Source organism: Opisthocomus hoazin, chromosome 3 (assembly GCF_030867145.1).
Source record: "Opisthocomus hoazin isolate bOpiHoa1 chromosome 3, bOpiHoa1.hap1, whole genome shotgun sequence".
Lineage (NCBI taxonomy): Eukaryota > Metazoa > Chordata > Aves > Opisthocomiformes > Opisthocomidae > Opisthocomus > Opisthocomus hoazin.
Window position 1 is genome coordinate 67,981,128 of NC_134416.1, and position 27,374 is coordinate 68,008,501.

The 27,374-nt window shown below is 38.8% G+C and overlaps 1 protein-coding gene across 3 annotated transcripts in view; it reads left to right on the forward strand.

The window, feature by feature from the left end:
* The window catches only part of ZNF407 (zinc finger protein 407), a 345,517-nt gene that overhangs the window by 113,714 nt on the left and 204,429 nt on the right, over positions 1–27,374 (forward strand). For all 3 annotated transcript variants that reach the window (XM_075416574.1, XM_075416575.1, XM_075416573.1), the window contains exon 4: positions 21,207–21,281. In XM_075416574.1, the coding sequence (XP_075272689.1) occupies positions 21,207–21,281 (75 nt within the window). The remainder of the gene's footprint in view (positions 1–21,206; positions 21,282–27,374) is intronic.

Consider the following 27,374-nt stretch of genomic DNA (forward strand, 5'->3'; position numbering starts at 1 on the left):
AGACTACCAGTCTCTGGTTACATCTGGTCATCTCTCTCTCTTTTTTTGTGATGTGTTGTGGTTTTTGTTTTGTGTGTTGTTGTTTGTTTTTTTTAAATATCAAGATGTTTTCAGGAACAGATATCCATTACTTCTTTGGGAACTGATGGAATTAGTGACTTTTGGCTTTTAGATCATGGGGAAACTGTTAGCTGTATGAAGTGCCAAGGTTTGGAACTTTGTTCCTACAGAGAAGGACTATGTAGTTTTTACTTGTTAAGCAGTCACCACTGAATGACGCAAGATGGGGAAACAACAAGCTGTCAGGAACTTGACTTATGTATAAATTTAATAAGCTATTAAAAACATTAAGGACAGTGTGATCTGAGGGAGAGAGGTGAATCTTAATACGTATGTTTTCTAATTGTGGCCTCTGCTCTTCAGAAATGTCATAAAGGGTAGGAGACATTCCCTGCACTGTCAATAACCAGAGTCATTTCTGGATGACACACATGCTCTGTCATTTACCTGTCAAGGAGAGATGAACCTCCAGTTTAAATGGGAGGACTCTGACTTAATCATGTGCCAGTGGACCATATACTGTTACAGGTGATGCTACTGCCTGCTTTCCCCATTGCTGCTTTCTTGTAACGCGATGCATGGCCAAGCAATACGCTCTTCTTTCCATGCTACGGGTTTGGGTTTTTTTTCTTTTTTTTTCCAGCCACTAAAACTACCTCATCTTCATCACTGATAGCGTATTTAAGGGTTGGCTAGAAATTCATCTTTGCATCTGAGAATCATTGTTTCCCTCTAAGTAAGATTGAGAGATGGATGCAGACTTGTAAAATATTTTGAGGTATAGATATGGAAAATCTCCAGTTCAAGTGAGAAGTGAAAAATGGAGTACCAGGAAAGTGACCATGGGCAGACCAAGGAGGAAAAAAGGTTACTACCAAATTAAATTAGAAGATTAAAAGTATGGAATATAAACAAGACTGTGGAAAAGAACTAGGAACTTAGTCACTGATAATCTGTTTTTCTTTTTCTTCCCCACATTAATTTCTATTCCTTTTTCTTTGAAAGAAAGTAAGATTGGTCTTTTTGATATAGAATACTTGAAATATGCCTATGCTTAAGTAGCACTGGAACAAGCAGCTGAAATCCAAAGAGAGTGCGTTGTGTCCTTTCTAGACCTCCTTCTACAGGAATATGCATAGCTTGACTAAGATTTTTTGATCTCTGATATGGTGGAAGAGAAGAAGGATACTGTATTTCTAAAACAATTTTTAGTACCTTTAGTAGAAAGAATCCCATGAAGCTTGGTGACTTCTGAAATATTCTGCCACCATAAGCATGAACCTCCATCACTGAGGTCGGTAATTAATTTGACGGTTTCTTTACTATGGGCTAAATTCCAGGCTGTGTAGTTACTCTATACTGCACTCCATTTCTTGTCCTTGTTGCTATGCTCATTTATGCCAGAAACGGAATGCGGTTTGACAGCTATCACTACAAGTGCCTGTGGACATCATATACAAGCCAAATGCTGGATGGTGATAAATAGGTTATGATTAGACCTTGGGATCTAGATCGTATGTACTGTAGTGAAATGAACACTTGTTTGCTCTCGTCTTCAGGAAGTAGGTTTGCATTAATTTAGTGATACATTGGAAAATAAAATATCAACTCTTTTAAAAATATTTTCAGTTTAATTTGATTTGTTGGTGGAATGAAATACATCCTTTCTGAAGGTTTTGCAGTCCTACTTTTAGTGATGCAGCTGCAAAAAGGTGAGAAGTGCTTTGTTCCTGCTTACCAAAGTCATAAAAAAAGCAGAATTCATTAGTAACCGCAAACATAAGAGCTACAGACCTACGTAGCAAAATATATGAATAATGCTGAAAAAGGGAATTCCGTTTTAACCTGAAAAATACTTGAAAAGATTTGCTTGTTCATTTCTGTCAGTGAGTGCATGCCAGCCCTTCTTCCCCTTCAGCACAGACTGTATGAAAAGCAAGGGCAAAGATGTGCCGGTGGTGTTAGTCCCCTCTCTGCTCCAAGCTGTATCCCAGAACAGGGAAGAGTGAGGTGGTGATGCATCCCATTTCGAAACATCACCTGCTGAGGGGATCTGTGGAGGGGTCGATAGCATTTAGTAGAACAACCCTTCTCAGGTGGAGGTCTTGAGCGGTGACACTGGCACATTGCAGGCAGGTTCCTCTCCAGCACGGCTGCTGGGGGTGGGACAAAGACAGGTAGCGAGCACGAACCGATCCCCAGTGTGTGATGGGGTGTTACTGTACCAGCTTCACCCTTAGGCATGGCAGTTGTAGCATGTCTGACAAATCTAGGGGTTAACTGGTGCTGTAGCATTCCTCTTCTCCAGACTGGTGGGATTTGTTAGGGACAATGGTAGTCTTGGCTGTGAATCCCTGTGTGAGAACATTTGTCACTCTCATGCTTCATTTATGTAAGGCCGTGATAAAAGAGAGTTAATAGCTATGAGTTTGAAGCTCGTTGTCAGCGCCATGTGTGCGAACTTGTGCCTTACCTTCCTCCATAGTCCCTGATTACAGGCAATAATATTAGGTAGTTACTTTCACTAGCCTTAAATGTACTTACAGGTTTAAAAAATATACTAGTTTTCATCAGGACTGTTTAAACACATTGCTTGAAAAATAGGGTGTCTTTTTAGTGTAAGCGATGGTAAACTCTGAATGAGTTGTCAGTGCTGTTAAGATTTTTGAAGTTCTCTAATAGCTGTTCAAGAAGGTAGCTTCGATGCCAGGTAATATCTGTATTCTGAAATGTTATGAAAGAGGTTTTTCATAGTTGTGTTTGTACTTGGCACTGTTCAGTTTTGATGTGCAAATTGTGTATATCTTTTTTGCATTGGTTTTAATTTTGAATGACTGTATCAAAACTGTGGAAGTCACCTTATTTAGAATGGTTGTAGTTTTCCTATTGCATTAAGAAGGCTTTGCATTTGGTGCATCTGCCCCCCCCAAAGTAATAAGAAAATCCAGAATTTTTTTACTCTAGACAGGGAGGTAGAAATCTGGTTATATCTTCAGACTTTCTAGGTAGTAGCCCTAGTCAGAGTGCATTAGATGTATTTTGTACCTACTCATATTTCCAAGTGGAATTTTCTAAATGGATGTGCAGGAGTCTACAGCATAATGAGATCTAAATTAAACACATAACAGGATGCTCTCAGCACCCCATTGAACATGGTCTGCGATGAGAAGTGAGAATTTCCTTCAGATGACATGTAAAAATGGGGCTTGTAGGAGAGTATTTAGCCAGGGATTTTGTAATCAAATGCTAATTTCTTCTACATCTGTTGTCTTTTAACATCTCCTAGAGGTGTTCGCGGTATTGGAGTTCTTCCCACGAACCACTCTTCTAGTATTGTGTACGCAGACAGGGTCAGGCAATGAACATGAAAAAGGCTACTTTAGATCTAGTTACACAAAATCTCTCCTTGTGAACGTAAGTGTGTTGACATTATCAGCAGACACGTGTCCATTTTGTATTGCAAGAATGTGCAAGTTCAGAGAGGCAGAAAAGTGTGATAAGGAAACCTGGCATGAACAACCAGATTCCACTGATGCATGAACCCAAACACACGCCAGCTCACAGATACACAAATATTCCAAAGCGAAAGTAAAATTGCTTCTTGGCAGATCTTATTCGCACTTAATTGGCTAATTGCCCATCCTGACACTGGCACTGGCAGCATTACAGAGATAATATTTTTTTTTGAAGGGTGAACAGTTCCTCGGCAATGTCTCTGCTGTCCTTCATATGGATATCTTTGTCTTTAACAGCAGGCATGGAAGTTTAGCCATTTTTTAAGACCAACATGTATTTCCGTTCAGTACAAGGAAAAATATGTACGTTGAAAGTTTCTGTGTGCTTGGAGTAAGTACAGAAGACAGAATATTTGTGTTGGGCAAATAATTTCATATACCTATTCCTATTTTCATAGGATCCATTTTCAAAACTTCTAGGTAGTAGATGAGAAAAGAGATCTGGGGACTTTCCAACATGACTATTCCATGTTGTGGAGATTTAAATAGAAAATGTGAGGTGTTTCCCTTTTTGTCGTTACTGTTGGAATACTGTAGCATGACCAGCTGGGATCAGCTTAAAGAAGTTTATTGTTCAGGGGGCTGAGTGGCTCAGGGGATTAGTAATTGGATATGAATCCTGTCACCTCTACGCTGTCTGTTCCCATGCAGCTCATCTTGATACTGACCACGAGCAGTTACTGTCTGATGATTTTCTGATAGCTTCTCCTTTAAAAGTTTGTTTTTTCTTACTCCAGTAGAAGTTACCATCAGAAATGGCACTGAAGTTTGTTGTCACATGGGAAAAAAATCATAATTGAAATGGCATGGAAAATGAGCTTTAAATAATAGCGACTAAAATTAAAGTTAGTGGAAAATAGAAGGATGTTGAGAATTACAGACCAGTGAACTGTAAGTGCTGGGTAAATTGAAGTTGTGTTTTGGAATACAATTCTCAAAGATAGTTATAATGCCAAGGCAACACTGTTGCAAAGGAAGAATGTTTCCAAGTATTTATAAGTGCATGCAGGCTACTGCTTGTAAGGTAGTGAGCAAATGCAACTAGTCTGGATAGTTGTTTCTTCTCTCCAAAGTATGTGGTCAGTATGTCACTGTGCTTCGCAAGAAGTTCTTGTTGAACTTGCAGTGCAGAAGACAAGCACCTGTTGAAATTGTATTAGTAGGGAAACTGGTATCTCTTATATCAGGATTGTTCATTTTAGGCCCTCATTACGTGTGGTTCTGTGTGTCCTCCAGACCTCTTGAATGCTTTTTAGGACTGTATGTGGGGTGCTCAGCTTTTAGCAGAATGGAAACCTTTCATTCTGCTAAAATGAATCATCACTTTTTCTGGCTCTTCAACTGCAGTTTAGGTCGCACTTAAAAGTGCTAATAAGAGCTTGTGTAAGTAAATTCTCAGAAATAGAGGATAACGTCTGTGTTCAGCAAGGTTTTTAAGATTCCACCTGTCGTAGGGTCTTAGGTGAAGCACAGGATATTTGCAGCACTGCCCCTCTTCAGGAAGAGCTAAATTGCACCATAGCATGTTAGAGGTGTTCGACTCTTGCTAGGTATTAGAATATATATATAAATTTTTAAATGGGATTTCAAAAAGTTTATGATAAATTTAAAAATATTTCAATAAAATAAAAAAAAGTTTCATTTTGAAGGATCCTGGGAGCTGGTATTTGTTGGTAATTGTATGTCTGTACAGAAAAGACAGTTGCTTTTTATTTTTAGGTGGAAATTTTAAACGAAACTAAATGAAGTTTAATGGCTTATAACATTGCATAAATTTGTCAAAACTGATCAGCTGGATTGCTACACAATGAATACTGAAAATGTTCTGGTTTTTAGGCTTATAATAGCCTACAGCCATTCAAAAGTCAAAATGTTATTTGATGATTTCAGAATGTTAATGAAATTATTATTAATAGCACATATATTAATCTTAATGATATATGTAAATATGGGGAAATGTAAAGCTCTGACAACAAAAAGATTATTCTACGGCTGAAAGTAAACGTGGGGTTAAATTTCAGTGATCAAGCATAAAACAGTCTGCTCTAAATGCATCAATAAAAAATTTCTGATGAAGTATAAAATTGTATACAGGCTCAGGAGATTTGAAGTGTCAGTACAAAAAATATTTAAAAATGAAAGGTTGATTATATTTGCTTTTAAATTAGCAGAAAATAGTAACAGAGTGGTCTGATAAAGTAAAAAGTTGTAAAAAGCTTTGCTTCATGGTTGTCTGATATATTATCACATCTAATAAATGTATAGGTGTGGGGTTTTTTTTCAGGGGGAAGGGTAGTAGCATATGTCATTCTCCACTGTGGATTCATTTTGGGTAATAATTTGATTTGACTGGCTTGATTTTTTTTGTGTCTGTGCTTTCTGTTCTTTAAGTTAAAATGATTCTTTTCTTGTAAAATGCATGTAATTATTTTTTTTCCTATTTGGTGGTGTTAATCAAGCCTTAATAAGGTTTTTATGGTTGCTTTCTTTATTGCCAGGATATTTTTTTAGGAAGGCAGCAGGTTTATGTCTATGGAATGTAGAAATTCTTGTCTGTAGTTATGTGTAATAAACAGCATGATGCATATTTTTTTTTTTTAATTCTAGTATCTATCTTTGAAAAGCAAAATTTTGGTAGTAAGATATGATCTCTATATTGCAATATGGAAAAGAGAGTGAACTTTATTAAGTAGGAGAATTTCATGGCATTTTACCTGTTGAGGGCCCTGTAGAGCCAGAAGCGCGGTACAGCGTCTTGACGAAGTGACAGGCAGTAGCAGCCGTGGTGTCACTGTGTATTATCACCTCATGCTAGCTGGAAGCACTCCCTGAAGCCGATCTAGGTTGTATAGTCCTAGATGAGGTCTTCATGGGTGCTGACCATAAAAAGTTCATCAAAGTAATGAGGCGAGGAGAGAGAGCTTGGCGCTCATGGGCAGAGCTCAGCACCAAGGAGTGTGAACCGGCTCCAGCTGTGACAATAAAACAGCAGGTGGCTGCTGTCATTAGGGGTGGCAGATGAGGCAGGGGACTAACATTCAGCCCACAAAACTCTCATTTGTTAGCCATCGCCACTGTACCATGCAAAATAGCTTCCATCTCAGTCAATTTTACTTTGCAAAATATTACACAGTCGCCATAAGAAAATTAGAGCCTTGGGTTTACAGGTTTCTTGGATCTTATTATCAGAAAACTCTGCACTGTCAGGCTATGTGGAAAATTGGACTTTTTTCTCCCCTGAACAGTTTGAGTATCCTCACAGTAATTTTATAATAGGGCATTTACACCCAGGTACATGTTTATTGGTTAAATATTTTGGACTGGTTTTTTTGTAGCTCTTTATAAAATCAATTCCATCAATCCATTCGGCTACGTGTTGCCCGTAACGTTGCCTTCTATTCAGTACTATAAAAGTTGTGTGCTGGTCAGACCGTTTCTGTCTCCAGGTCTGTCCAGATACGGACACTTCACATCATAAATTGTCATTTTGGGGGTTCTGCTAATCTGAGAAATTGTAAAGAAACGTAACTGCCCTCTGATTTTTTTTTTTTTTTTTTTTTTTTGTGCGTGCTTGTTTCTGTTTATAACAAATCTGAAAGCATTTTGTATGTACTTAATCTTTGCAGAGAATAATTTAAACTGCCTAAATTTTGAGACCTTTCTTGGCTGAAAACCATCCCAGGGCAACTCAGGGCTCTGACGGGTAAAGTGCAGTGGGCCCTGCGGCCCATGGGTCTTGCGGGTTGGACAGTGGGGAGCTGCGCTCGCTCCAAAGCGGGAGCCGTTTGCTGGCATCGCGTTACAAAGCTAAGCAGAGAGTTGTGTGTCAGTGGTTGTGTGCTCTGTCCCATGGCTACGAGCGACCTCCGGGAAATATGGTGTTTTCAGGTGGTCGTTTGGACACGTAAGTGTTTTTGCCTTCACATGTCTCAGTTGTGAACGTATTTATTTAATTTCAGTGCTCCAACAGGAATACATTCATGAAAATCAAAATGTGATGCAATGCTGAATAAAATGGAGGAGTACTGCTTGTGTTGGTACCTGTGTCGCCTTTGCTGTCAGGTGTCCCTCTTACCGAAAGCGGACCTGTGGGATTCCTGCCATTTCATGCTAGCACTTCAGATAAGGCTTCATGGGGGTGTGGTTACAATGACAGCAAGCATCAGAAAAAGGAAAAGCCCTATAACTGAAGCTTCACTTCAGAAAGACATTGAGACTGAAAATACTTTTTGAGGCATGATTTATGTCTCTTTGTAGGACCAAGTTGTCACTTTGTATACAAAAACAGAAGTCCTGTAATTTATCCAGTTAGTAACGTACCTCAGAAAGTTGGTTGGCACACTCAGAAAAAGCTGAATTTCTTTTATTGCATCTTTTCAGGTACTTTATCAAGTCTCCTTTCTTGTTTAGATAACATGCTATAAGCTTTTCTTTGCAACAAAACAGATTTCTCCTTCACTTTTTATTCATATGTGCACTCAATATGTGTATGTAAGTATATCTAGGCCCTTGAGATCAAAGATGTTTTTTCCTGAACTCTGTTGGGCACCTGTATAGTTTCCATCACTCTCACGCCTGATTTGTGGCCAGAAATGGTGAGAGTTAATGTCAGCTGCTGGCTGGGACTAGAATATTCTTTGCCAGAGAACATTTTCTGCTGTGTCACAGATATGCTCTTGATAACTGCACTGATTTGTCCGGTCCTTATTCCTTTGGTTTTCCCAGACTGATAACAGTCTTCATACCTAGTGCATGCAACATCCGTATTGGGCTGCAAGAATGGCTTTTTTTTTTTTTTTGTGCAAAACATCCTTCTAATTTCAGTGGGATTTTTTTGTCTTTATTACTTCAATAACAGTTGTACCTCAGGTGATTACTCTATTAATCACTGCAGTCCAGGCTTTGGACTTCTGTGTCTCAAGTGAGTCCTGCTGGACATCAAAGGCAAACCTAAGAAACACCAGACTTTGCACTTGGCAGCTTTACTGCCTAGTAATTCTCCTGCTAAGTCTGTGCTTGAAGTGCTGAGAGGTGTTACTGTTTGCTCATGGAATGAGTAGGGTAGCACCAAGTGGGTTCTCATTTGGGTAGACTTCAATGCTGCTCTTAATATCATCTGCACATTCTATATTCAGTGCCATGATTTGAGAGAGTTTTGTGGGTCTGTAGTACTTGAAGAGTGCGTAAGAGTCTTTCTGGTTCTGCATATCATGGTTTTCTCAAACAGTCCCTGTTACTTTCTTCAGCCGATCTCCTCCCCCTTCAGTGGCAAGAGGAGGAAGTTGCAACTCTCAGCTTCTGCAGAGAGTTGGATATGGCTGCGATGGGAATATCTGGAGAGACTGAGATGCCAGTTAATACTGAAAACTCCAAACTTTTATTTATGGTCGACTACTAATGAAGAAGTCTTTTAACAATGAAAAATCCAACATTAATGAAACATGCCAGCCAGTATGCTAGTTGGGCATACAGTATGGCTGGTCTGATGCCATGGTGTTTGTTGTTTCTTAGTCTCTGAGGTAGCAATGGCCAGGCTTCAGAGCTCTGGGACAAGAAAAACCAGAACCAAAGTGGGTGTCCTCTTTTTTTTTTGTTTTATCATGTGCTCCAAACATATGTATCTGAATAGAAGTACCACGTGCATTTTTGTAAATTGAAAGCAGTCTGATTCAAAGGATTACATTGTTTTTTCCTTGGTTGGAACCAGTCTGTTCTAATTTGACCAGGCGGTTGTTAAAGGTTCGTCCATGTGGATGGTACATCTGATGGTGACAGATTAGGTCCTGCTGTCATAGTCTTACTATTTTTACGCAGTTACAGCTACTTTGGCAAGCAGATATTCTGAAGTATTTTGCTTTCTACCTTAAGTCAAACAGTCTTGTGGAATGCCTGGATAGAAGACAAAAAGGATATGTTTTACAGCTGAATTTACGTCTCAGGAATAAACAAATCAACCAGCACTTGCTTTTCTATGTCAAGCAGAGACCTAGGGCAAGATTCTCACTATTCTCACAGATCAGGCAGACTGCAGAGTCTTAGCTCCAGCCACCATCTATCACCAGCAGCGTTTTCAAATTGTGGGTAAATTGTCAATAGAAATTGTGTATGCCTTCTGACTGCGTATGACTTCTGAGCAGTTCAGTCATCAGATAGTGACCAATTTATTCATCTCATTCCTTTCTTCATACCTCGCAACTTTGCAAAAGACCACAGGCGCTGTAGCTGCTGAATTGACTGAGTTTATATATGGTGGCATTGCTACTGCAGGCCCTATATGTTTTCTAGCCCACAATCAACTATCTTTAGATTTGTTTTGATTTCCTTTAAAGACAGGCAAGACTATATTCTTTCGATGACGAGGATTTCATTCTCACGATAGCTCTTCCTGTAAAATCTCTGCATACCCCTGGTAACCCAGTCAGCAGTGCAATTTCTGAGCAGTCAGGAAGAAGCTACAACGTCAAAAGTGACATTTTGTTCAGGAAGAACAAAAGATTAAAGGTATGTATATTTGTTTGGCTTTATGCATTTTTATTTTCAGTAAAAACTCGTTGAAATGTCCTTATTTTGAGGGAGTTTTATAGGCTGTTTCTTGCACTTTCACCATACATAGACTTCGCTCCTTAGAATCACTGGGAAGCTCTGTACAAATTGTCTGCAGAAAGATATTTCAAAACTCCTCTCAGGGCACTTAGAGACGTGGTTCACCTGACTTTCCAGAAAGGTTGAATCTACTTTGGAGAACTTCCCACTTCAAACATTAGTCTGTTTGTCCTGCTGTCTCTTTCAAAGTGCAAGATGAAGATATGTGGAATTTATGCCTACTACATCAAATTCTATATCTGAAGTCCTGAGCATGCTAGGAGATGGACTGGATCACAGGTAGGGAGACAGACCAATGTCTGAAGAAAGTGAGGGAATGGAGAAGGGAGGGACCAGAGTTATGAGAATGTTGGCTGTACATGTTGTGTAAAGAGAGGACATCAGCAATTACTCGGTGGCAAGGTTGGTTGGTGCTCTTTGGGATCACGGTGCTTATAGGTGTAAACTTTCATTTATGTTTAATGCATTCCTGCAACCTCATTTAGCATAACAAGTATTTTCTCTGGTGGTGGCATGTTTCTGGATGTTGGTGGTAGTCTCCCTTAGATGCAAGGCACTCCCAACACTGAGCCTAAGGTTGCGTTTCAGAATTTAGGTAAAGAAGTTCTGCGTTGTGGTAGACTGAGGTTGATAGCGGTGCTACAGAAAGCACATTGTGATTCTGTCTCTTTTTCTTTTTTTTTTTTTTTTTTTAGTACTCTGTGCAGCTGTTAGATTACCAAACACCTGTTAGAGGTGGCAGTTACAGATGTTTGATAACCAATGAAAATTAATAGAACATGTGATTCTTTTAGCTTAGAAGTGATTTGGTAAGGTGTGTTTAGAAATGTAATTACATAGTGCTGCTGTCTACCATTATCACTTAACATTCATTAACTCCTCTGAATATTGAAACAAACATTTCTTGTAGCGATACTAATTTTCTCATATATTTGTAAGCTGATTTCCTGACAGAGTGAACACCTTCTGACTTTAAAGTTTTTGCCACTGTTCAGCTATTTTTAGTCTTCTCATTAAACAAACAAAATAAGTAGAGCACCATTTGTTTACTTATGGTTATCAGTTTAGAACTATACTGTATAATAAATAATCTCCTGTTTGTTTCATGTTTCTGCTAGCCTTTTTTTTTATCCATGACACAACTGAGGATATTTAGATGGACAGTAGATCAATTCACATTCAGTAGGAAAAATCAGGTTTAAATCAAATATAAAAGATTTTATTACATTTTATTTTGTTTGAGACAATACCCAGTACCATATTGTTAAAGTACATTGTTATTTTTAGTAATGATGCATGAACAATTTCAGTTTCATTTCTAAGCATAGGTTTTGGGGAGAATTAAAAGGTATGCATTTCCTATAGTCAATTGCATTTTGTTTGCTTTTTTGGTCTAACCTGTTTCACTGGTTGTTAATTTTTAGTCTACTCATAAATGATATTTTGGCGTGAACTTTAGAACCTTCCTAGTTCCTGATGTTTGGAGGGTGAGGGTGGTGAGGGGACGCCACCACTTGAACCTCTGAATTGTTCACTTAAGATGTCATAGGGTACCAGAAGGAAAGATCTACTTCTTGTTTTCAGAGAAATCCTCTACTTTCAACTGACTAGTATTTCCCTTGGTTTGCGTGCTGTTATGGCTTGAAACAGTGGACACAACCTTCTGGTGGTGTTTTATTATGATATTATGAAATGGGTAATGCTTTGGGTCCTGTTCTGTCACTTCTTATGCTTGCACATCTGGAAGTGTATTGATGGTGTTTTAGATGGTCCAAACTGTATTCCTTATGTATAGTAGAATGCTGTGTCATTTACTGAAATATTTGTCCGTACGCTAGTGTCTTAGTTGTGCCATCCAGCCTATTCGCTTTGAACCACACAGTAAGATTCTTGTGAAGTAACTAAATCCCATTTTCAGCAGAGTTACGCACAAAAGAGTGCAATGGCTTTCTCCCTCCTTTAAGCAGGCAAAGTGTGTGGTCTCTGGAAACTGTTGTCAGTGCGTGTAAACTGTACCATGTTCGTTGTGTGCCGGGTGAGCAGCTTTTTGCTGTATCTCCAAATCTGAAAGTTACCAGTTGCTCTCTTACGCTTCCTCTCACCTTTGTTATTAACAGTTATCACTGTCTGGACTTGGCTTATTCTTGCATCTGCTATTGAAGGGTACTTTTAGTATTAAAAAAAAACCCAAAACCACCACCAACAAAAACAAAACAAAAACAAAACAAAAACCAAAAAACCACAAAATCCCCAAACCAGTGACATTCAGAATGGAACTATAGCTAACTTACAGGAAACTTTCTGATTTCGGTTAGAAAATAAGCATCTTTAGGTGAGGCACACAATAACAAATATATGTGCTCCCTCGTGGGGGAGGAAATAACGTAAATACTGGTGTGTATTCCTCTTTTGCCCCAGTCTTTGCAATAACAGACTAAATTTCTGTCCTGGATGGTTTACATTATGACATACATCTCTTAAAAGAGGGATGGTGAGAGGACTTGGCAACTGTCTCCAAGCCAGCCTGAGTGGAACGGTAGAGGGTGTTTTCTGTTTTATTTAGTTTTCTCTTCCTTTGTACCCAAGTCTCTTCTGCCAGAATACATAAAAGGAGGTAATTATGCTCATCGCTACTACTTTATGGCCATGTGGCTAATAATTCTTTCACATCTTGAGGGATGCAGATTGGTGGCAGAAAGCAACAAGAGTATGTTGAGGGATTTCTCTCTCTTCTGGGTGATAAACGCAGGAATATGCAGGAACAACACAGTCGATTTATTGATAGCATACAACTCATCCATAATGATCTGTCTGATATAGCAGTAAATTATTCTTGAGATTGATGCAGGTCATTGAACAGCACTTTGACAATCCTGTTGTCTGTCATCCTGTTCAAAGCAAGTCAGGAACAGTAGCTGCTGTGATACTCAAGTCTACCTTGGGTGCAAGCTATGTACAGGTGTTCCACTCATACAAGTTGTTGTCTTCTCCTTTAATCTTTTTTTGTTGGGCACCTGGGCTTCATTGCTAGGTCATTCCAAGTAACAGTAAAAATGAGATGAGTATTTTTAGCAGAGAAGGTTGTAGTCTGTTGTGCTGATGATTTCACATTGACATGAAATTTGTTTTTGAAAATGTTGGGTTTTGAACTTCATCAACAACACATCTCCATGGAAGAGCTGAAAAGTTAAAAAATGTTTAAGAAACATACCGTATTGTTGCATGAAAAATACAAAAAAGGAAAACATAACAAAAAGCACCAAAGAGAAACTACCTTCAAGCTTAAGACAGAAAGGCTAATAATTCTTAGAAATCTAAAGCTTATGTTAGTCTTTAGGTTCCATGAATTACCAGGATATTCTTGGCATGGTGCTCTGGTCTTTGTCTTGTTAGTGATGGCAAAGTTGTCCTCGTTTACGTCTTTTGGTTTCTCTTTTCAAGAGAAAAAGTTTCTATTTTCCAGTCTGCCAAGTTGCTCACACTTGAAGATGAGGAGGAAGGAGCCACATATGCCAAATGTATGTGTTTTACTTTCCAGTGTAATTACAAGTGTTAGTGAGGGTGGAGCATAAAACAGCCGTATCCTTCTTTAACACACGGGGTCAGCAAGGAGTATAAGGCAGTGGGTCGCAGTGCTCTCAACATCACAGACTGGGTGATTATGCATGACTTGTTATCCTTCTGAAATGTTATTGATTTTTTTTTTTTTTAACTTAAGGATAACCATAACTGTTAGCTGGAAGTAATAAGACCTGCTTCATTAGACTGCTAAATGAGTCAGCAGAAAACCCCAGCTTTCCTGCGTGGGGTTCTAGGACTTGACGTCCTGTCACAGGGTGCATGAAGTTTTTCAGATGTTTGGATGTTTTCCACATTAGACTTTGCCCTGCCAGATATTTACTTGAAGCTGACATCTTGTCACAAAGGGCATGAAGCCTTTCAGACTACTGGATATCTTCCACACCAGACTCTGCCCTGCCAGATACTTTCTTTTAAATTGAGTCCCTTGCGCGCAGTCATGCAAGAGAGTTATCAGCGCCCCAGTCTGGACCCTTCAGAATCAGCAAACATCCACGAATGATGGACTTGAAGAAATTCCCAGGAATCTAGACTTTTTCATGCATGGAAAAAAAGATTACTTGTTCATAGAAAACCATTGCTTTCTGGGCAGTTCTGTGTTTTCCTCTAAGCTCTTGTTCCTGAAGCTGACCTGCTGAATACAAAATGCTGACAGAGACGAGATTTGGGTAGCAACTTTTTATATATGTTTGAGACTTGAAAAAATTAAAGTTTAAGTTCATACAGACTGTTTATGCACTGTTTGACTAAGTGCTGATTTGAGTATATGAAGAACTGCTCTTATGTGTAAAAATCCAATGTACATGCAAAAACGTGTAATTACATATACAAATTTTATTGAGCATTCCAAAATACGTGTGTCATGATATTCCTTGAGAAACAGGGCTATTTATTTCTTTTACTAATTGATACCCCTGTTGGCATAAGTCTATCTGAACCACTCATTCAAATGTAATTATGGTTTGCAACATTATTTCAAGAGATGGTAAAGAATAAGAGCTCTTCATTTATGTAATAAGAACCATTCAGCCCATGTTGTTATTTACTTGACCAAACTGTCGTCCTTCTTCGCATGATCTGTGCAGCTTTCCTTGATTTTTCTGGTTTCTTGCCTCAGGTGAAAATACAGAGATAGAAATTCAAGTACAGATCATGGAAAACCTGATGAGATGCATCCATAGGTCCTGAGGGAACTGGCGAATGAAGTTGCTAAGCTGCTGTCAATCATATTTGAGAAATTGTGGCAGTCCAGTGAAGTTCCCACTGACTGCAAAAGGGGGAAATATAACCGGCTTTTCTAAAAAGGGCAAAGAAGGAAGACCTGGGGAACTACAGACCAGTCAGTCTCACCTCTGTTTCCAGCAAGATCATGGAGCAAATCCTCCTGGAAGCTATGCTAAGGCACAGAAGATAAGGAGGTGATTGGTGGCAGCCAACATGGCTTCACTAAGGGCAAATTATGCCTGACAGCTTTAGTGGCCTTCTACAATGGGGTGACAGTGTTGGTGGATAAGGGAAGAGCAACTGACGTCATCTACCTGGACTTGTGCAAAGCATTTGATACTGTCCCATGACATGCTTGTCTAGAAATTGGAGAGACGTGGATTTGACAGATGGACCACTCGGCAGATAAGGAACTGGCTGGATGGTTGCACTCAGAGTTGTGGTCAATGGCTTGATGTCCAAGTGGAGACTGGTGATGAGTGGTGTTACTCAGGGGAATTGGGACTGGCACAGTCTAACATCTTTGTCGGTGATTTGGAGAGTGGGACTGAGTGCACCCTCACCAAGTTTGCCAACAACATCAAGTACTGTGGTGGGGTCAACATGTTGGAGGGAAGGGATGCCATCCAGAGGGACCTTGACAGGCTTGAGAGGTGGGCCCATGTGAATCTCATGAGATTCAACAAGACCAAGTGCAAGGTCCTACACATGGATCAGGGCAATCCCAAGCACAAATACAGGCTGGGCAGAGCGCGGTTTGAGAGCAACCCTGAGGAGGACTTAGGGGTACTGGTGGATGAAAAGCTGGCTGTGAGCCAACAATGTGTGCTTACAACCCAGAAGGCCAAGCGTGTCCTGGGCTGCATCAAAAGCATCATGGCCAGCAGGTCGAGGGAGGTGATTCTGCCCCTCTACTCTGCTTGGATGAGATCCCAGCTGGAGTCCTGTGTCCAGCTCTGGAGCCCTCAGCACAGGAAAGATGGAGCTGTTGGAGCGCGTCCAGAGGAGGGCCACAAAAATGATCATGGGGATGGAACAACTCTCCTATGAGGAAAGGCTGAGAGAGCTGGGGCTGTTCAGCCTGGAGAAGAGAAGGCTCTGGGGAGACCTGATTGTGGCCTTCCAGTACCTGAAGAGGGCCTGTAAGAAAGCTGGAGAAGGACTTTTTACAAGGGCATGTAGTGACAAGACAAGGGACAATTGCTTTAAACTGACAGAGGGTAGATTTAGATTGGATATACGGAAGAAATTCTTTACTGTGAGGGTGGTGAGGCACTGGCACAGGTTTCCCAGAGAAGCTGTGGCTGCCCCCTCCGTGGCAGTGTTCAAGGCCAGGTTGGACGGGGCTTTGAGCAACCCGGTCCAGTGGAAGGTGTCCCTGTGCCCACGGTGGGGGGGGTTTGGAACTGGATGATCTTTAAGGTCCCTTCCAAGCCATTCTATGATTCTATAACAAGAACTGATGCAGACAGGATAATATATTATTTCCTCATATTCTGTAATGGTGTATAAAAGTTTAAGAGATCCTTTTTCTTATTATTCCTTGAAGCTGTCAAATCTCCCAGGTGATTTATGTGAAATAGTAAACCTTTCTATCTTTCCTGTGTCTGAAACCTATGATAAAACCAGGTACTAAATACCAATAATTTAAAAATAATAGCATTCTATTCTTTTTTTTGGTTATGTTTGTGTCTTTAAAAAAGAAAAAGGCTTTCAAGGAGGTTTTTAAAACATCCTGTGTACTTGAGGCCTGCACATGTCATGCATAGCTTACCAGCTTACCTGTGTTCTCAGGGTTAAATTCACAGATGAAGAGGCTCTGGACAGTTTAAAGGAGATGTAAAGGATATTGAGAATATGAATAAAGGGTAGATAGTCATTGTTATTCTCCTGGACTTTTCTGCCGTCATTGAACATTGTTGTCTGTAAGATAAATTCTCCAAGAGCAGTTGCAGAGAGCAATGTATCCACTGAGAAGCGATTTAAAATTGCTCTTCAACTGCTGGATACCTTGTTTGAAGAGTCCCACAAAAATAAATTCTCCTGCTGGTTCTCCTCGGCAGTTATGTGCAGTTACAAGTTGACTGGTCTGTTGACGTGGCTTCAAGTGACTTTCTGGTAGAGGTGAGATGTAGCTCCTTCCTTGGAACTAGGCCAAGGCTGAGGACTTGCTAAACACTCAGGAAATAAGAGATTTCATGACTTTATGGTTCAGAATGCTGCTTTTGGTTTGGAGTGTGTGTGTTTAACTTGGCTTTTCATGAACACAGAGATATTAAAAAGAAAAAAGCTATTATAGATTCAAAACATAATAAAACCTAGAGTCTTTTGCCCTCACCAAACAAGAGACTTCACAGAGCACAATTCTCTCCTTGCAGAGAAAATGAGTGAACAGACAATAAATGACAGATTATTCATATTCCTTGAGTAACTGTGGTGATAAACATTGTATGTGCTGAAGAACTTTTATTATACTAGAATAAAAAGCAGAAGTAAAGATTGTCCAATATGTTTCTTTATTCTGAGGATTAGAAGTCCCTTTGTTTCTTTGCACATTAAAATGTGCTTTTATAACTGAAGACAAGTCTGTAGAGGCTCCTAAATCCATTACAGACATTCTCGGAGTCTGTCCAAGTACTGTTTGGAGACTGCCATAGAACATGAGTGGACACGTTCCTACAAAGCCACAACTCTTCTAAACTGGAAACAGGATATTCTGCAAACTTATTTTGGGAAAGGTGCTCATATATTTCTGATTGAAAGTTATTTATAGTTTGTGTGCAAAAAAAAAATGTCCATAGGGAGTGCGGATGCTATTCCAGAGGTCTCTGTAATTTTTCAACTTCTCTTTAATTTATCCTGAAGTTTGAACACAGAATGTATGAGACAGAGCATGTTTCTTACTTGGAGCCGTAGTAGTTTAAAATCATTAAATAAGTTAAACCAACAGAATGCCTCCCAGTGACCATGACTTGGACTTACAGGCTAGACATTTCTGCCTTTCGAAACCTGACCCTCAGGAGAGCAGCTGGGCTGTGACTCACTGTCTTCATGTGGGCTGGGGATGACTATGTCCAGAGCAGAGTTTGTAAAACTGGTTCTAGGTTTGCAGTCTGGCCTGGTTTGCATGTGTTGGGAACAGTAGAGTATGGCAATTATAGGATTTTCCTGCTCCCTTTTGATGTGTTTCTGAAACCAGTTAATTTCTAGCATTTCAACATTTCTCTTTCCGCTAGAATTAAAAAATGAGAAATTCAGCAAAGTCAGAAGTGGTGCTTACTGTAGCTGATGGAAAGATTCCTTTTAAAGCAACATGTCTTGAAAGCATTCAGTCCTTGAGTCCTCACTGGTGCAAGCCAGACTTCCCTGAAGATTCATTTGAAAAGACCAAGGCTAAGTCGTGTCTGTCTATGTAGTTCTGTCAGTGTCTTAGGAATAACTGATTTATCTCAGCAGAGGTAAGTAGCATAGATAAAACCAATATTTTTTTGACTACTGAACCAGCAATTGCTTAGAAACCCAGAGTTACTGAATGAACTGAAAATGCTTTTTGTGTTTGTATTGTAAAGCCAGCAAATGCTGGTACCACCTCTCTTAAAATCACCTGCAATATTTAGTAAATGTAAACAGATAGTTCCTATGCCTTTCTCTTTTCTTTTTTTTAGGTTGTCCTCAATCTTAGCATCCAAACAATGGTGTTTAGACTTTGCCTTATTTCTAAGGAGAAAAATCTTTTGTTTCAATAAGGGCTGTCTCTGTTGGTAATATTTTTTTATCTCATTATCAATTTCTTATAAAAATAGCAACTTTGCCTTTATTTTTAAGCCCTGATTCTGTAAAGTGGGGAGCTATTCCTGAACTATGCTGAGCACGCCAAGTTTGCACGGAGGCATTCTGCGCTCCTCAAATCTTAAGTCTTCAAAACTCCAGGGATGGTTGAGTCCCCATCCCTGGAGGTGTTTAAAAAACATGTACATGTGGCGCTTTGGGATATGGTTTAGTAGGAATGGTGGTGTTGGGTGGATGGTTGGAATCGATGATCTTAGAGGTCTTTTCCAACCTATGATTCTATGATTCTAAGCCTTACATTAAAAGCTTAAAATGTTAGTAGGCACTGAGACACTTACTGAATCAGTCTTCATTTTATTTGTGCTGTGTAATAGCAACAAAATGGTTACTTATTAGAGCCTAGATAAAACAGAGAGTAGGCAGCTAATGTGAGATTAATTGCTTCACATTATTCACAAGGCTTTTGTCTTTGATTTTGCAGAAAGGTACGTCTGTTTGTACCCCCTGCAGTTGTGCAGTATGAGAAATGTTCGGCTTCTGTTTGGAAGCTTCAAGTACGCAGGCTCAGAATTAAAAAAAAAATGTCCTAGAAATACTGTGTAGCTGGTTGGGGTCTCTATATTCCATGTAAATAGCAAAGTATGCCTTTACAACTTCGATTGCGCGTTGCCCTTTCACAGTAATCTCTTTGGGTTTATTTTTCTTTTCAAGAATGGAGGTTTGTAAAAGGAAATACAAGTGTTACTAAATTAAAATCTGTTTGGTGCCTTTAATGGCTATGTGGAAATGGTTAGTATTTGTGCCGAAAAGCAGGAGCAGTATGTTTCGGATGCCTTGTGCTGTTATTAGAACACATTATTTTACTTTCTTGCAGTTATTTTCCCTATGTACAGTAATTCTGATGATGCTTGCATAGTAATGATGGTGACAGTGTGATGGATTATTCACAGTTGTAATGATTATGGTGCCATACTTATAAATTGTGTAGGGGAAGTATTTAAGGTATTTTTCATGTGTTTTTGTTAAAAAAAAAGGAAATTGCTATCATTTAAATAAGACAGAATTATATTCTTACACTGTAAAGAATGCACAAGAGAGATCCTCCGTAATAATGTGAAAGTGCCCAAAGTAGATAAGGCATGGAGAAGCTACATTAACATATTTGTAAAGGAAAAGTACTGTCTCTTGGCTTTTGTGGCTCTGATACCCCATAGTGCTAGTGTTTTACAGTCTTTCCATTGTCCATTACTGCAAACACGTCCAGATGAATTCAGCGTTTAATGTTAAAAATCTTATAACATGCCAGTTTGATTTGTAGCCCTTCATATCATGGAATGCTAATTAAAATCATATTTTTGCATATGTCATGCCTTTCATGTACATATGCAAATAAAGCCTATTGCCTTTCAGCTATTAGTAATTAACTTTATGAAGGACAGCTGTAATACATAATTAACGAAAATGTTTGCAAGCCCTTTTCACGCTGAAAGTTACAGCAGTAAAATTTTTGTTTATCGAGAGAACCATTTTAGTTGAAGCTTCAGTCTGATATCTAAATTGTTTGAAGCAGTCACATGACATAATTAAACTGATGTTATGGGCTTATCAGCAGAAGAATGGTACTTGATAGGCTCCTATCTGTTTCATTACATATGTCACCAAAATTGAAGTAAATTATTTGTGTTTTGTTTGGTAGAAACATGATGCTAGGTAGTATATATTTTCTTGCTGTTGTTGATGCCTTGAACAACGCCCTGCTAGTTTGAACAATATTCCTGCCCAATATGTATTTATGAATATGTACTTCACCTTTTCCATCTTTTTTTCACAAAGCTATAAAATAATTAAAGCTATTAATTTGTTTCCATGTATATATCTCTAAATAATTAATACAGCGAGGTTTGACCAGACATAGGCAGTGATTAAAGCGTCTCATCCTGTTGTATTTTTGTGTTACTCATTAAAAACAGTGGCACTACTTGTATGAAGAAGGGTTGTAGGATGGCCCCATTAAGCCTAAATAAGTTTAGAAGCGTGAGTAAAACTGTATTAGCTTATAACATGAGAAAATGTTATGTAGGCAAAATAGCCTATGTTATCAGTATATTGTATACGATATTCTAATTTGCAAAGGGAAGCACAAACAGTTTTTCCATCCTTTGACCAGTGATGTATGGTTGTAATTACTTACTTGTAAGAAAAATAGCCACATGACTGCAATCTGAAGAAAACCTGTTGTTACGGAATGGACTCCTAGATTTAAATCCTAGTCTAGCAGGGTTTTTTTTAAATCCTAGTCTAGCAGGGTTTTTTAAAAGTCCGTCTTAAATAAAATATACTGAGGTGCATGCTTGAAACAGAAAAATACTGTATTTTTAAAAAGTATTAAAATAAAAAAAAAAAATAATCTCCCTGGGTTTTCTGTTTGTTTACTAGGGTGGCATTTGTGATGAAGAAGCATTTGAATACTCATTTATTGGGCAAGCACGGAGTTGGAACACCCAAGGAAAGGTAAACTACTTTAAAATTCTTTCTTATTTTACCTTATACAATATGCGAAGACCTTATCTGGAATATTTAGCTTGCCCAAAATGAAGTCACCTAGACTTTTAGCTCAACTCCATCTATAGGGGGATCTAATGGGCTTAAGTCCTCTACCAGCATGGTGCTTATGACATGTCTGTGTGTATCAATAGAAAAATTGTTGTAGAAAGCAATTTTACGTAAAAGATGTAGGATTTGCACTTTTTTAGGCTGTTTTTTGACAAATGGTATTATTTTCTCAAAATTTCCATAGTTGTAACTGTCTCTCAAGTACAAATATTTTTTTAATTATTATTTCTTGCTGGTCTTGATGCTCACAGGTTAATAAAATGACCTTCAAAGACTTTTGTTGATCACTGAGGTCAAGGCCATAGAGGAATCAAAAAGAAATTTTCCTCAGTGTTCTTAAACAGGAACAAAGATCTGGAGTTTTGACTGTTTTAGAAATGAATTAATTTATTTTTTCAATCTTTGTACAGTTACTTATTTTCAGACTTTTTTTTGAGAGCAGTTTATTTTTTCTGTGGTTTAATATGTAACTGTGTTTTACAATGGCCCTGTGTTTGCAGATAAACAGATTTGGCCTCAGGTTTATTGAGGCACATTGTGGCATAGACATTAGTTCATTGAATTTTTGGGACAACTTGAAACTTGACGGTTTTCGGATAGCCAAAAGATTGCCTATTCTCTTCCAGTCTGGAGAGATGGGAGGTATCCTACGTGCAGGGTTCATTGCTGGGCGCTGTTTCAAGGGTTACTGCCTTGTCACTCATTCTTCCAGTGTAGGCCTCCATAAACAGAATGTTTCCTGGTTTTGATATGCAAGAAGGGGAAAATAAATGATAGCTAGGAGTTGCAGGAAGGAGAACACTGCAAAGCTCTTTCTGGGTCATGTTCGTTTCCTGTTAAAGGCACTGGAAAGGGTAGGCAAGTGAACCCTTTCCGCACAAGTTCGTCACGCTTAAATTGCCGAGTGACCTGAGTTTTAAATTAACATACCCTATACATCTTGTGTTTGACGAAGCACCTGTTTAAGTGGCGATTATCTTTTTAGTGAGATTTCCTCTACAAAGTGCTTAACCAGAATTTCCCTAACGGGTGGTGATTTAAAGAGTTGCAAGATACTGTTTCATCTAAAATATCGAATGATACATTGAAACAACAACTACAGTTTCATCAAAGCAAATATCATATTAAAGTTTATGCTGGTGATCTTTTGTCATAGCACAACAATTATGAAAAATGTTTTGCTCTGGTGGCTTATTTTGTAACTGGAAGCATTCAGTGCAAATATATGCTCTTTTACGAGGGGGTACTTACTGTATAATCATTGCAAATACAACATAGAGATAACTTGTGTTACCCTAGTGAATATGTGCGCAATAAAGGATACATACAACAGATTTCCAAATATAGTATCTTAGCCTGAGAGGCATATTTTTGGCGATCATCATCTCGAAATGAATTCCTAAACAAGCAGGATGCTGTAATCTGAATCGGTTGTTGCTGGCTTTTGTTAGCGTGTTTCTTCTGAAAGCCTTCTGGCTGTTTCCATTTTGCCCATTTCTTCCCAAGTTCCTCGAAGGCTTTCTGGCTGACCCGCCAGCGTGGTGCGAGGAGGAGGAGGAAGGGGGGGTGCCTCCTCTGCCGCCCCATGGCGTGGTGACAGGTTCACAGCCCCTGCAACCCGGGCTGCCCGAGGAGCGGAGAGCCCAGCTCAGGCCTGCAACCTCCCTGCCCCGGCTGCCAGCGCAGGCTGCTCCAGCTTTGCCCCCAGGCGAGCATAAACGAGGGACGTTTGAGTGGCTTCATACTCTCTTCTCTTGAAATTTCTTCATCCATCTCTTGACTATTTCTTGTCTGCAATACCTTTTTAGCTGGCACTTCAGCTTAGTGTAGAGCAGCATCAAACGGTAGTGGCAGAGCTACAATAGCAATGTAATTTTTCTGGTAGCAGTCCCTCACCGGTGACGGTGGATGCTGAAGCTGCGTGATGTAGTGCAATATATACCAAACCACAGTTGCTTTCCTTTCCACCTTTCCTTTCCTATTATGAGGTAGTGTGATGCCTTTTAATGTCTTTAGGAACCAAAGAAACTCTCCTTCAGTGTGTTAAACAATCACTTTGGGTATAAACGTATTCTAAATTAAGTTACATAGTTTTCTTACCTATTTAAAACATTAATGCCTTGAATATAATTTTGCAAGCTTGCTGTTTTTTAATTTCTGTAGGACAATATAATCAGTTTATTCTTTGTTTTGAATTTTGTTCTGCCCTCTGATACATTGCATATAATAGCAAACACTAATAGAAGCTAGCTAAATAGGCTGTGACAATTAAATTAATAATGCATTTTATTTGCAAGTGTTTAGTCTTCATGGTTTGACTGATATATGCAAAGATGGTAATTTATTAAAAGTAAATTCATGTAATTGTACTACAGAGTTTGATGGACCAAAAAAAGTTGTCAGCATGACTATCATCAAAAACAGAAAATCGAAGTAAGTTCAAAAGGGTGCTTGAAAAAAAAATTAGTTATAACCCATACTCTCTGAGAAATTGGTCCCCTTTTAACAACTTATCAAAAAAGAATTTCTGGTGACAAACATTGAGATAGTTCTGAGAGGGAGAGGAAAAAAAACATTTGCAATTTAGTTAACAGTACTGAACTAGTGCGCCTTGCTCTCTCTAGCTTTCCATAACCCATAACCATTGCTTTTTTGTATGCACAAAAGGGAGGTGGTATGGAGGCTATGGAAGTGTTTGCATGTGCAGATATGGAAAACAAGTATAATTCATAGTAAGATTGCTACTAAAACACCTTTTGTTTTTAGTTTTTCTTGTTTTGCTTGGTTTTGGAAGACAAAATTGATTTAAGTCGAAACATACTGTACGGTTGAAAATTGCAGAAGCTTAAAAAAAATAGCCTTGCAGTAAAATGTCTGCACATTTCAGCCACAAAAAACCCTACTACATAGTCCATTATGATCATTACAATTTAATAGCTAACTCAAAAGTGGAATGTTTTAACACAAAAAATTCCTCTAAGGTATTTTTTTCCTGTTATTGGAACCTGTGATACTGATTTATTGTCAACTTGAATGTGTCTCAAAACTGGCATGTTATCTGCTAAGTCCAAGGCCGGTACATATTTGGTACTTCAGTGTCAGTAATCTTCATGGGACCTATAACTATATCTTATTGGCAGGATAAATCTTTGCTACACCTTTATTGTGTCTAGGAGACAATGTGGTTGAGGACAAGGTGAATGCATCAGTAGTGTTAATAGTGCCAAGTTCTAATTTCTGTTACATCTTCATTTTACTTAGGTGTGAATTGTGGCAAAACACAGAGCAAACAGAGATGTTTCACTGTTGAGTTTAAGATACACACATACACACGCAAACAAAGATACGAACAAGAAAATAAGAATAAAATCATTAAGTCATTCATCAATGGGACTGAATTTTGCCTCTATTAAGCACAACTTTGGATTTGAAAATTTTTCATACGAAGAAATCATGTAACTATCCTTTAGAGATTTTTTTTTTTTAGGACACAATGATTAGTGTACAATATGCATTTTATACTATACAAGACTTTGTTAACTAGAATTTTATCTGATACATCTGTTTAAAACTGTTTTTTATATAAGTATACCAGAGAAAGGCCTTAACTGACAGTTAAGTACCTCATCCTCCTGATGGATTTTAAATTGTGAGTTGTGTCTGAAATAACTTTTTGCATATGCGTAATCCCATTGAGTCAAAGAGGATCATTCATATCTGTAAAGTTACTTGGAGCACAGACACTTGCTGAACTGGAATCTGTGTTGGAAAACATTTTTTGTGAAGGTCATTAATAACATGTTTGGTTTCTGTAAGGTTGTTCTGGCATTTTTTCATACGCTTTAAAAATGAAATCAATGTTACAGTGCTAGTAACATCACGTGACGATCACGTTGATTTTCAAATCTTAATTGATTGGAGAAGCTGTGTAACGATTTCAACTTGAGAGCAACGGGTATAAGTAAATGCCCTTTACTATGTAGTAGCAGCCTAAATAGGTATGAGACACTTTTTCAAATAATGTTGGACGATAATGTACTTCTAAAATCGGTATATTTTTTTACACAGTTACTTTGAAGTAAACAGAGGGTTTAAAAAGTAAAAAAGGAGCGTGTTGTGTAATGATCTTGCACAAGCCCGTGTGAATGTTGGAATATCAAATGCTACTAATGTGCATACATAACATACTAAAGTGAATGGGAGTTTGTTTTGTGATTTTGTTTTATTTTATAATAAATTGCAGTGTCCTGATATTTCCATTTTGAATGTAAAATTAGAAGTGAATGACGTCCATCAGTCCAACTCTCTTCTATTTAATTGAACTGTTAATCCTTCTTTAGAAACATTTTTCTTTCTTCAAGTAAAGAAATTTCTGATAGTAACTATTTGATATGTCTGTTTTGGAGAATATTACCCTCTGCCTGCAAAGACAAAAGATCCAGTTGATGTTACAGCAGACTTTGCGAAAACAAGTGGCAAAAGTCCCAGATGATGTGTCATACATGCATCGATGTATACAATCATCTTGTAATAACTTACCCACGTTCTGAAAGGAGGAGTAAGTGACTGTCTCACAGAAAAGTTTCCCGTTAGAGGTGTTGGTCATACGTATGGATGCACAGAGGAGAGGCTACCTGTAATGGCCGGAGGGTAATGTGCTGGGTCTTGCCATCAAGCTTTGTCACCATCTTTTGCTACTTCTGGCAAATAATTTTGAGCTTTTCAACTTAAACCTAATGTTACTAGTTTAACTGGATGGGAGTGAAAACTTACGTAATTGATTGTTTCCTGCATTTGGCTTAAAGAGGATCTTGGAGAGTTACAGAATCATTCTTTGGAAAAGCCCTAAGGAAGGAAATGTAGCTTTTCCTTGAGGTATTTACTAGCCTGAAGCTTGTGATGAGAGGAGGGGAATGGAAAGGACTCAGTGTTTTAGCATTGCTTAGGAGCTAGTTTTACCCAAGATCTATGTTAACCTTTCGGTATTTTGGAGGCTTGCTTGACCTTTGGAAGCAGTATTTTCCTGCGGAGTTCGGCTCTCGGCTGGTGCTACGCTGTTTCGGAGGGTGAGTGCAGGTGCAGGCTCCACAGTCGCTTGCTGCCTGAGTGCTCTTCTCTCCCCATGGCTGACCCAGGGAATGTGAGGAAGCCATCACCGGAGTTTCCTCGGGTACTAGAAGTAGATGAAGTGCTGAAAATTCACGGCTAGCTTTCCTCTTGGCTTGTTGTCTGTACATACATTGTATGGATTTGCTTTGCTATGAAGAAAAGAAGAGAGGCAACCATTTATACATTTGAAGACTGTTTTCACAAAGACAAGTGATGAATTCAGAATCTTATCATAAAGAAAAATAACAACGGAAGGATGGTAAAAGAATGAAGTTATTATACTGCTAGTCATTATTTGTTCTTCCTATCAAATCCTGGCAATCTTATAGTTTAGTTCAGGAGGAGGGGCAATCTGAAGGAAGTTTATTTTAGTTGTCAGGTGTGGTGTGAGATGTTTTGGAAATTTCTGCAGTTGGCAACAATCTTCCTGCTGGGAAGGCTTAGATGCTACGGGTAGAAGATAGAGGGAGCGCCTGTTAGGATGCACGCTGCCCACAATGAGCACTTCTGGATAACTTTAAGCATTATAACAAGACATAAATGATCATCTCGTATTCAGAAGCAACCAAGTGCTGTCTAGAGTCTAAGTTATTAGTTTCACTAGTAAGTGTACACTAACGTTGTCTATGGATCTGTGGAAGACACTGTGGGTAGCTGCTGAAAGCTGCAAGTTTTTTTTCACAAGTCTGTTTCCAAGGAAAACACAGTTCATAGCTGCATTCCGTCAGCCAGTAAGTAGTAAGCCACAAACTGATCCCTCTTCTATTGCAGTCAGCTGAAAATGAGTTGTTCCAGTCAATGTCCCAGCTTGCTTCTTCCACTGTGTAAGTCAACCGTGCAGGCCGAGAGGGTAAGAATTAGGATGGCAATATATCTCTAAAT